At 34.5% G+C, this 12,383-nt stretch overlaps 2 protein-coding genes across 7 annotated transcripts in view; both read right to left on the bottom strand.

Annotated features, from left to right (window-relative positions):
- Positions 1-1,666: 1,666 nt before the first annotated feature.
- Positions 1,667-6,879, bottom strand: LOC107267013 (hydroxymethylglutaryl-CoA synthase 1). 5 transcript variants are annotated; one of them, XM_015738193.2, is made up of 3 exons: positions 5,672-6,877; positions 5,443-5,484; positions 1,667-5,318 (listed from the first exon to the last, which is right to left on the bottom strand). In XM_015738193.2, exon 3 carries the CDS (start codon positions 5,299-5,301, stop codon positions 3,922-3,924), a length of 1,380 nt encoding a protein of 459 aa, XP_015593679.1. In that variant the 5' UTR covers positions 5,302-5,318; positions 5,443-5,484; positions 5,672-6,877; the 3' UTR covers positions 1,667-3,921. The 5 variants fall into 5 exon arrangements, with proteins under 5 accessions (XP_015593679.1, XP_015593680.1, XP_024939955.1 ...); XM_015738194.2 differs by lacking the exon at positions 5,443-5,484 and having other exon boundaries at positions 5,672-6,879; XM_025084187.1 differs by lacking the exon at positions 5,443-5,484 and having other exon boundaries at positions 5,910-6,879.
- A 992-nt stretch (positions 6,880-7,871) lies between these two features.
- The window catches only part of LOC107267011 (septin-7), a 33,621-nt gene continuing 29,109 nt past the window's right edge, over positions 7,872-12,383 (bottom strand). For both annotated transcript variants that reach the window (XM_015738185.2, XM_015738186.2), the window contains 2 exons: positions 10,358-11,226; positions 7,872-10,113 (listed from right to left, as the gene is read on the bottom strand). In XM_015738185.2, coding sequence (XP_015593671.1) covers positions 11,178-11,226 — 49 coding nt within the window. In that variant the 3' untranslated portion in view covers positions 7,872-10,113; positions 10,358-11,177. The remainder of the gene's footprint in view (positions 10,114-10,357; positions 11,227-12,383) is intronic.

Below are 12,383 nucleotides of genomic sequence, written 5' to 3'. Positions count from 1 at the left end.
AAAATGTTTCAACAATAGGCTTTTTCAATAGTTTTTGAGAAGTTCTGTACTTCCCGGTCTCGTTCTAAGGGTTGCTTTGGCAGCCCTGCGGTGAGTAGCTGAGAACCTCTGGCCGCCAAGCTACACGTTCGTGTTCACGTTTAGCTCGGCTACGATGGTGTTCGCGTTGTCGACGGAGGCGATGATCACAAAATCCTACTCCCAGACTCACCGCTATGATTTAGCGCCATGATTTTCGTATCGCCTAAGACCTTAGCGTTGGGCATCTCCCTGCTGACCCCTGCTTCCATCAAGTAAAGCCTCCTCTCTACTCTACTTTTATTTCCTTGTTTTGTCCATCGGTAGGAAACAAATCCGCTTATCAATAAATTTTAACAGTAGGTAGTTCGCCTAGCTTAATAATAAAAGAATACTAATTTCTATGAATTCCATGTTATCGTTAATTACAACAATAATTCCGACGTAAGGTATTATCTTTGAGATGATCAGAAGGACAGATTCATCATTTAAAAAATTTTCGTATCAAACATTGTTTAAACGAAGCTGTGAAAAATGATGACAAAATTTCTGTTTTTAATTAAAAAGTCATCATGGTTCTGTTTGATGCAAAAGAAGTATCTTCTACAAATTTCGTCCACATTTATCACCTGGAAGCTGAGTTATCTCGAAAAAAAATATAGCTATTGTAACAAGCAAAGTTTATCTATATGGTGCGTTTTTGACTATTTCCATTCTACATATTTCGTAAACTAGATGGTAGAAAATTTTGAAATTTTGCACGCACGACCGTTAAGCCTCTGCCAAAATAATATACAAAGTGCAGATCTGTATCTTGGAACTGCTCGAGTGATCAAACCATCTTAACACATTAAAGGCGGGGGATCTTGACGAAAGTATGCTAGGTAACGTGGCGACCGTCCCGCCTCGTTTTTCGTCCTAGAGCGGGTGATATTTTGTGTAATCATAAACAAATGTAGACTTAAAAAAGTACTACGACTCTCGCCTTTAAGCTACAGTCGAGATAAATCGTAGTACTACGACTCCCGCCTTTAATGTTTTAACAGCAAGTATTTCAATCACCTGTACATACAATTGACACGTGGCAAATTGCTGATAAATTCATAAAAGTAAAAGAAGAAAAAACATTTTTAACAGACGACGACACATCATTTCAGTAATTACTGTCCAAAATCAAGACGAAGTAAATTAGGAAGAAATCGATAAAAATAGCTCCATCGGTTAACTCGTGACGTGCACCAAGACGATACAAACTTTTTGTCATAAACTAGCAACAGTAATATATACAAATCATGTTCCAAGAAAATTGCTTTTGTAGTGAAATATTAAAGCGACGATCCACGTTACCATCGCTGTTCACATAAGTTTAATCAATATTATTACTCTGTTTGATAAACTAAATTTGTTACAAGAAAAAAAAGAAGAAAGTATTGACAGACCTTCCTTCCTTTCCTTATGGCTGACTCCTCCAATGAGGAGACGTGCCAGACGTATTGACAGACACGTGAGTTAAACGTTATAAGCCATTAAACATATAGACCTCAGTAGAAATATCACGATCAGTAGAAATGTCACAAATGACACAAGGGGTGCCAATATAAAATATGAAATGGATCAAGTTAAGAAATAGAAGTATGAAATAAAAAAATTTTTACAACATTGCGCACTTTTTATTTATTAATCTTTTTCAAATATGCTCCTCTCGTTTCTTCTCGAAATCAACGCAATAATAAATCTATCGTAGAACCTCCACCCAATGCTTTCGTAGTAGAATACAAATTTTGAATACAAGAATAACCGACGTCTACGATCGATAACATTTTCAGTTCACGATAGCACGTCGTGACAAAGTAATGATTGATTGCGTGACAGTAAATTTTATAATTCTGCGTATGAAACATTCTCTGAATAGCATCTCAAAGCGACACGCATACACCGCTTTGTGTATTTAATACACAAAGTAACAAATAACAGACGATACAAGGATAAAATAGATTAATTTTATAAATTATAACCCTAATAAATTTTGCTTGGCTGGATACACAGGCGCGAGGTTATGTTACATAATGACCGGTTAAAGAATAGAAAAAGCCAGAATCCTTAACATCTCTGGATAATAGAGAGCCTTTATTAAAAAATTCTTAATAAATTTTAATCCTTCTTTAAATTTAACAAAATAAACTAACTCCTGAGCGATTCAATTGATTGTCAAGGATAACTGTCAGTTGTGTAATTATAATTTTCTTGTTCTTTTTCAAATATACGACGCAAACGTTAAATAAAAATTATGTTGATCCACGTTTCATTTATTTTGACAGTGAAATTTGTTTGTCTTTAATCTTTCAATATTTGAAAACGATCATGTTTAACAACGTGAATAATTAAACAAAAATTATCTTGTCAAGTTAAATCACGAGTATCAAGGAACGCATTTTCTTTTCCTTTTTGTTTTTCTCTCAGCGTTTCTTTGTCCTGTAAGGCACGTTCATAGCCTACAACGATATTTAAAAAATTACGTTCTACAATTACGATTAGTTCGTTATAAGAATGTTTTGGTCGTGAAAAGAGGTGGGATTCGCTCTGTTGGACGTGCACCTTGATTTATATTTGTTACGGGAAAAAAAAAAAAAAAAAAAAATAGAAAATGACTTCTTTCAAATGCGTACGTACATATGTGTGAGAATAAAAAGCTGCTCTTGCCATTTGGTATATTAATCAAACGCAGTATTCGACTGAGTCTCTTGATATGAATTCATAAATTATTGGGTTGACCTATAATTTATGTTCCATGTATTAATAGAGTTTACGTGAAGCATATATTGGGGAAAAACTTAATGAATTCTGTTTTGAATCTTATCGCGAAAAAGGCCTATGCAATTTCATTATCTTGCAAAAAACATGATTCATGATAATGCCAGTTTTAATGGAATGCCCATTGTTAACGAGACAGTGGTATTATATAGGAAATAAATAATTTGTATACACTTTACTACGCTTACCGATAACCACTATCGGTATTCATTATACGTATCATCATAATACGTCATTTTGACTATTGGAATTCATTTGCGTCTCCATTTTGTAAGTAAAACTAAAATTCATTTTCTACGAAAACTGAAGGAAAGTGTGCTACGGTAATTAAAATTTTGGGTAGAATCGAATCTCCAATGTAAAAATTTGAATTTCAAAAATTCGCTCCTTAGTTTTCACTGTTTTATACGAATATTTGCATGATTTAAGTCTGAATGTAAGTGTGAATGAATATCGGTGCTAATACTTTGAATTTTCTGCGCGAATATTGCTACATGATCTTCAAGGCTTTTACTAGCTGTAAGTTTATATTTAACATATTTACATATGAACGATATTTTATATGTAATATAAATATATATTAAGCTCTTCTTTAATCCTTTATCGATGAAATTTTTTAATTGATATCAACTTTGCATGTAGGAATTTTCACGAATTTATAACGTGCAAGCCGTGTAAATTGAATTGCGATAACAATATGAGTGATTTGAATAAAGGTAATAAAATATAAAAGCAATTATTGAATATATAATAAATCAAAATACATTAACCCCACCAGTACAGGATTAAAGAATGGCTTACAATTTCCTAATATTTGTAACTGAGAGTGGAAGTAATTTTTAAACAGATAGAACGTATTATACAATTACATGATTACTTTCTGTTATTTCTTAACGCCACTCTCGAGATTTCAAAATTAAAAAGTCTCAAAGAGCCATTCAAGCTAAAGTACAAAGCTCGATGGATTCGAGCCATTTCGATTTTAAACCCACTGTTTAAACAATGATAAAATTATTAACTGTAAACAAATTCACGCAATTCAATTTCTATAAAATAATTACTAGAACAATGTAAAGAGAATTCTAAACTCGACTAATCCAATTTCGGTACTCGCTCGTAAGTTCTTCTGTACAAGGAATCAATGCTACGCAAGTAAAACGTTCCTGGGAACATTTTTTCGATATTTGCACTTGGCTCGTATGGAACTGTATGACAATTTTTTTCACGCAATTCTAAAATTCTCGTATACTCGTCGGGCGTGACACGTTCTCTGGATTCTAGCTGGGGCTTTACGTATGATAGAGTGGATATCATTTTTTGAAGAGCTGAACCTGGGCTAATGTCTTTGGTTATTGTCAAGGAATACATACTCGATGCAAATCCGGAGCCATACGAGAAAATACCCACTTTGTTACCTGCTAATTGATCTATTGGTTTATTAATTAACAATGAAACTAATCCAGAATAAACAGAGGGTGTGTACATATTGCCAACTAGATTTGATACGAAAAGACTTGGCTGTGTTTTTTCAGCAAATTGTGTTTTACTTAGGTTTATGAAGGCCTTTTCAATGTCCCTGTCGAAGTAAGTCTCTTCTAATTTGGCATCGTGGAACTTCTTTAGATCAGAGAGTTCTTCGGAGATCTTCTCTTTGGGTGTATTAAGAAAATCTACAAAGGCTAATCTAGCGAATGACTTTTGTACCAGTTTACCATATGGTGAATGGAAAAGTAATGCATCAAAGGTGTTGAGTGAAACAGTTTCCCCAGGATGCTTTTTTTCTGTTTTCAAGCAATACCTACGATAACACTCATCTAGAGCGCCAAAGTAGCACTGGATTGATAACTTTCCATCTACAACAGGATACTCAGAGCGTAAATCTGGCTTATAAAAGTCATAGGTATGACGCATACAAGATGCTCTTATACCTTGATCAAACACTAAAGGTGCATTAGGTCCTATAGCCATAGCAATTGCACCTGCGCCTCCAGTAGGCCTTGCATTTCCACTCGCATAAACTGCATTGTCAGCTGCAACTACTATAGCTAATCGGCCATCCCATGAACTGCTTTCTACCCATGCAATTGTATTAAACAATGCTGCAGTACCACCATAACAGGCATTTGTAGAATCTACACCTTCAATATCCGTACAACCCAGTGGCTCAAACAATTGCATAAGAACAGTCTTCACAGATTTACTCTTATCAAGAATAGTTTCTGTACCAACTTCCAGTCTACCAACATCCTCAGGTTTTATATTATTCCTATCCAGCAATCGCTGCAGTACTGTCAAGCAAAGTGAATTGATGTCTTCACGGTCATTGCAGAATCCCATCTTCGACTGGCCCAATCCAACAGTATACTTTCCAGCAGCCACCCCATCGAACTTCTCCAAATCAACTTGATCGACATACTGTGCTGGAAAGTATATCTCCAGAGCCTTGATTCCAATATCTTTTGGCCATGCCATGTCTTTGCTTCTTTATTCTACAACAGAAATCTTTTGAAAAGATCAAATTTATCCTTTCAAATGCATACCTCCATCAACCAATAAATTCCAGTAACCGAAAGACTAATAAAGTTTTTATTTGAATAAAAAATTTGAACTCACCAACAGGCTCAGATGTTGAGGAATACCAGCATACACTACTTTCTTTCAAGCAAACAAATCATCAAGAATTAGTAAGTACACTAGCAATTTACGTAACCCGCACAGCAGTGTTCACTTCAAACTTGAATTGAAATTTAAATACTTTCGCTAAAACGACAGCAATCAACGAGCGTAGAAATAACCTCGATATTGAACGTCTTTTCAATAATAAATACTCAGCAACACGTACCACTATTTCTTTAAGGAAATTCTTCAGTAATTGTTCACCGGTCAACGAGCAGCAATGTGTAGGGGAAAGAGAAGCGGTGCGACCAGTACTAAATTGAGGTTAGAAGTGAAACTTCAAAGTGAAAATCACGGTTAGTGGGCAAGTATCCCTACTCCGCGGGGCGTCAATTAATTTACGTGCTTTTATATTCGAAATTCCTTAACTTCCTAGTGCTAGCACGCAAATTCCTTCGTCGCACCTTTTCACCCAACCTTCCTCATGGAAGTACCGTCTTCGACTAACAGTTAAGCAAATCGTGAGAACCGACGTCGACGCCGCAGCGTGTCGACGCCTGTTGCGAAACGCGTATATTTTCTTTTCCTATCAGCGCAGGAATGTGGGAGAAAAAAGTAATTGTATGTACAGCAACCCCCATCCATGTAATTTATAACTTCATAGAACTACAAAATTTATGGGGTTAAAACAATATTGATTTAACATTCAAATTTCAATTTATTGCCTAATTCAATCTAATGGCAATCTTTTACGTTTTATTCACAAATAATTTATTACAAGTCAAAAGTGTTTACTGATTTTTTCACGCCACATTTTTACTTCTCATTATCAGAAAATGTTTTTATAATTAGTGTCTTTTTATATCAAGCATTTGTTATCATCTCAAATTTTTTAATTAACATTGCAGAGCAGACCTGTGAGAAAGTTAAATGTTATTAAAAGTCAAGAAATATATTTACTTCTCCTTTTTTTTTTAATGTAAATCATTGACAACGTAATAGCGCGATGGGTTATTATTAAAAAAACTGAATGTCAAGAGAATGTAAAAAATTTCCAATAAAAAAACAGTTCTTCATGGATACATATCGTATACATAACAATAACATGGAGGACCTTCGACATAAAGTCACTGAAATATGTAATGAATTATTAACAACTAAAAAAAACGATCACTGACATCCGTCAAATAAAGCAAAATAAAAATTAACAATTATTCGACACTTGTCAATTATTAAATAACGATTGTTACCTAAGGAAGATTATTACGTGGGACTATAAAAATAATCAGAAGCAAAGAACCTACTATAGAGAAGAATTAAATTGAACTACAGTCGACCACGTCGCAGTGAAAATGGGCTACACGTCATAATTGAACAGTTGACCTACTTAATCCTTAGAAGAAGAAAAGGAAGATATTATTCATCAGCAAAATTATTAGTTCAAAATTGAAGAAAAATTATTACAAACAATTAGAAGTCAACATCAATCAAGATATAATTATTACCATTGAAAATAAATACAAATGACTTAACAATAAAAATAAAATATTCGTCCACGTAATTATTATTAATATACATACTTCCCGTTAGACCCAACATAAAAGAAAAAGATTGCATAGCACGAACCAACACTTATCCAATTCACACATACATATATCTAAGGTCAAAGTTCACGAACATTTAGGATTCATTTATTTGACTTCTCAACAATCGAACGGTCGCTTGACCCGTTAGTTTCAAAAAACGAAACACAATGAGCCGTAAGCATTGTCGCTATTTAAATTCCCAACAAAATAAAGCCGTTATCTCAACGAAATGCATATGGCGCACGGAATAAGCAGGGACTGCATAACACGGCAAGAATCATATCAATTAGAAAACATGACGTCAAACGTTCAAAAGTATTTTCGCGACTATAACCTAAACTAATTTCATTATCAAGAGGTCAAAGATTGTTACCTGACTATACAAAACTGAGTAAATATAGGTTACGAGCAATCCGTCTAATACGAAATCCACGTTGCACTTAATTGTTCGCAAGAAAACTATTTAAAATATACAAATTCATATGACCCATAACGGTCAGCCTGTTATAGATGTTAATCGACACGTAGTAGATAGGTCGTAAAGAAATTTAAATAATTCTACAAGTCGAATATCCACTCAATATAAAACTTGGTCATCTGCAACGTACAAGAGATTAAAAATGTGGGTCGTTGCGACGCTTTCAATTCGTAATAATCAAACTTCCACCGAACATCTCGAATTTCTCGATTTAATGTATTCGTGATGACGCGGCGGTTACATTTTCACATCGGAATAATTCCTGTCCAGCCGGTAATGTAGGAATTCCAGTTATCTAGTTCTAACGAAAAGACGTTACAAATAGACTTGTGACTAGGATAAGTAATAAAAATCGTGGGCCCTTGTCTTTTTATAGATAATTTACTCGGTACATAATCATAATAATTATTATATAATATAATCGTGGTTGAATTATTACAATTTCTCTATAAGTAGCGGCGGCAGCTTTGTTTTCGTCTGGCACGGCAAAATATAATTTCTATTTTATTTCCTCTTTTTTTTTTACTCTAGTCTTTCATGCTTTCTGTCATAATTATTATTATTATTCCTTCACTCTCTCTCTCTCTCTCTCTTTTTCGTTTTCACACACAGACACGCTCTCATACACACACACGCGTAATATAGTCAGACTCGTACGGCGCATATTTTACTTACGTCAGATAAAACAAAATTATGTCGATTAACGCATTACAATTTTGTTTCATTTTTTTTTCTTTTTTTTTTTACTTCACCGTATAAACATTAAGAATAAGCATTGTCGATAAAAATACACACAGTACTCGATACTTCAAATTTTTGTTTGTTTTTTTGCGGATGGATATATATATATATATATATATATATATATGTATGTATATAATATATACTTATGTTAACTAACACGGAAACGTATAAACAATTCTTTTTTTTTTCACTGTAAAGTACAAATAAACGTATTATGAACTTGTACATATGTTATATGCGTAATTAAATAGTTGGACAATACTTTTTTTTCCCCCTCTAACGTTCAAGAACAGTGGGTAAGTTTAGGTTTTATAGTGAAAAAAAAAATTGGAGGAAACATTTTTTCAAATTACGCGGCACACTCATGCATTGCTCTCACGGCTTAATACACATAATGCTTTATACGTTTATTCTCGAATCGCGATTCAAAAGAAAAATGCATTGTTATGTGGATAACGCCTAATATGTGAATCATATGGAATATCAGATACGAAGTCGGATGAGCGAAATTTATTAAGTACAGTGGTACGAGAGGATTTCGTGACGGTTTTATTAATTCATTAATGGTGGCTGGTAGTAAGGCTACTAGTTGACTTAAGATCAAATTAATTATGATGATCGTCGCGACATTGATGAAGTTTACAATGACGCTTAAATTAGTTGCGCATTTAATACTTGCAAGAAATAATTTATTGCGACCCCTTTTTTTTGTATTCACGTATAATAATTGAATTTACATCGTTTTATCGACAAAACGCGGAAAATATATAAATTCTGGACAGTGATTGAAAAAAAATAATTGTCCTGTGAAGAAAGTTGTTATATAAAGTATACACGATTTGTAATAATTGTCTGAAGAACGTTTGCCAAAATCTTTGAATTTCACAAACGTTACGATTAAATAAGAATTACCGCGATATTCTCGATTAACAAATGCAGATGTTAATTTAATATCGTGAATTAATGTTACTACTGTTTCCTTGAACGAATCCTTTCCATTTAGTCCGCTATGTCAAGTGGATTAGTTCTTGTTGTCGCCACGAGATGGCAGAACTAGCGCGGAAAGGCGAAAGGTGCTACTCTGCCAAATTTCAACGAAACAAACGAAATAACTCAAAATGAGTTTTCCACTAATATCAAATACTCGGTCGTCGAGTTATATTATGTCATCCGGGTAGATGATAAAATCTGATTGATACAACAGCGCTGTCACTTTCCTTCGAGAACATTAGCGTCGCGCGCACTCTGGTGGGATTGCGCGGAACCTCGACGAATTTCAAGTCACGATAGAGTCGACAATTCTGATCGTCAATGATATAACACGCTGATCATTAATTAAATTTAATTCTTAGTGTATACAATAGATATCCGCGCCGGTGCGAAGCGTCGCGACGGCGACCAACTAGAAAAATTGCGTAGAAAATAGGAATGTGGCAAACGGCCCTCTTATGAAACGAAATCGTGCTTCGTTAAGTTACAAATACATATGTACTTCTCTTGCAGACGTTCAATTAACTCAGCTACGCCATTGTCGTTTCATAAAGAATACAACGGGGGCCGTGCGCGCATGGCGTTACAAAATCGTTCGCACTCATCTCGTCTTGGCACAAAAGTAGCTTAATTAGATTAGATCCACATCCGGTGATGAATATAATATTATTTTTAGAAGAAAATTTTTATGAGCAGACCTACAGTGGCTTTGTATTTCTCTTCCGTCGCGTTTGAATAGCGCGCGCCAATTTGTCAAACGATTCCTGCGCAACTTGCGCGCGCAGCTATGACAAATACCGTTTGAATTTCAAACTTTGCGCTCTTCGTATTACTTTTTTCTTTTTTTTTTTAATTCTTTGCCACGATTACCTACTAGACTTCTTGGCGCGTTTTAATATCGATAACTTATGCTTACACGATCAAGCTTATGTTTATACTTTATACTCTCGTCACGTTTATATATAAATTTATGTATATGCAAATATATATATATATATATATATACGTATGTGCATAATAGACATAATAGATATAGTTATACATGCGCATACATATTTAGATATATAAATATATATAAATTTATGTATATGCAATAATTCTTTGCCACGATTACCTACTAGACTTCTTGGCGCGTTTTAATATCGATAACTTATGCTTACACGATCAAGCTTATGTTTATACTTTATACTCTCGTCACGTTTATATATAAATTTATGTATATGCAAATATATATATATATATATATATATACGTATGTGCATAATAGACATAATAGATATAGTTATACATGCGCATACATATTTAGATATATAAATATATGGCTAATGCTTCGTCGTAATCATGTCTACCTTGATACTTGAAATTTAAGGTTTAGATTTAGGTTACAAGATGCAAAACGTAATTCTCTCTTTGTCTTTCGACATTCTCACGTCAGACTTCGCGATTTTCTTACGGATGGAAATTCGAACGAAGCGAGTGCATAATCAAGAAATGATAAAGAAATAGCGAAGATTTTTTTAATATCTGTTTTCACGATACGGTAATTATGCGTTTTACAAAGTCAATAAAACTATAATACACGAATCACAATTTGCAAATTACTAATGTGATGCAAATTGTCAATTGTTTCATGTGAATATTGACAAATGACATTAATATGCTAATATCCGATCGAACGGAACAAAGAAATTGTTGTTGGCCATCTTTGTTGTTCGAACGCTCTGGCATTTTCACGAAGAAACATGAATCTTGGGAATTTCTCGTTCGTTTGATTAATTTTTAAGATTTATCGGCATATTTCACAAATTCCATTAAGGACAGCAAAATGTCTATTATCCATTACCTCCTTCGTTCCTTACCCCCCCCGCCCCGTTTTTCTCCCAGAATCTCGTAATCATCTTTATCTTTATTTCATATTTGTCACGACCAACGAATTAGAAGAGGCCCTTCTTCTTGTTCTTTTTGTCCTTGCCATCGACGGCCCTGAAATAAAAAATCACATGAAACTCACCCGCTAGTACCGGTTTTACACTTACAGGTTAATACTGGCTGTAAGTCGCCAGGTGGCAGCACAAATAACGTTAACGATCGTCGATAAGGTAGATTTTCAATTTGAACGTGAAACTTTCTACACGGTATGATTTATCTCATAATAATGTAGAATTTCAATAATGAAAATATTTCTTTTACTTCTCTTTTTCCATGGTAAATTCCATTTGCAACTTTCTGCCGCCACCCAACGGATTTAGCAAAAAAAGCTTACTACAGCCAACGTTATGTCTATTCAAAATGGACAATACGTTGTCGTTAGTGATGAAAGATTGATTGAGATTCCGTGAGTAATACATTTAAATAAAACAGGTCATTCCAAGTGATTTGTAATATCAAATACACAGAATTCCTATGTAGTGACTAATTTTAGTCGAAGTTTACCGACACATATCCCACTCTAAACGTGGATAGTATGACCTGATTTATTCGCAGCCTCTATCGCGTAATAAGGAAACTACTAATTATGAACCTTGATGATTATCGCCGCCGAACGCCACCTGATAATTCTTCAAGCTTACCGTTTTTCCATGACAACCATGTAGTATTTACTAACAATTTATCAAAATAATGTATCGTCAACAAAGATACATTGGCTTTTTTTTATTAAAAAAAAAAAGCGAATCAAATCAAAGATGAAACAATTTTAGCAATTCGAATAAAATTGACGTCTCGTTATACACTGTCACGGGGCTTCGATGAGAACACGAAACACATGCACACATCGAGAGACAACAACGCGTACACAGACGTCATGCTGGCGAAAAATTACTTCACGCGAGTTACGATGTGAAATTAAAAAAAAAAAAACATTTAAAAAAGGGTAAAGCCTCATGCCAGTCTGTAATTACGTAGCGACTATGTATTACGGTACGTATGTGTAAAAATTTGCGTGAGCGAAAAAAACAGGCGGCAGAAGTCGCGCGTAGAAGCTCGTTCGCCGCTGACAAGAGACACAAAGCGTATGAAGTGTACGGTGGCGCCGCAACGCGTCAAAGCCACGATTTGCGACTGTCCTATGGGGCGCGAAACGAAAGTTACAAAGCTTCGGTTCTCTCTCTCTCTCTCTCTCTCTCTCTCTCTCTCTCTCT

This window comes from Cephus cinctus, unplaced genomic scaffold (genome assembly GCF_000341935.2).
Source record: "Cephus cinctus unplaced genomic scaffold, Ccin1 Ccin1_scaffold0331, whole genome shotgun sequence".
Classification (NCBI taxonomy): domain Eukaryota; kingdom Metazoa; phylum Arthropoda; class Insecta; order Hymenoptera; family Cephidae; genus Cephus; species Cephus cinctus.
Note: the sequence above shows the minus strand (reverse complement) of the source record. Positions and strands in the feature narration are given on the sequence as shown.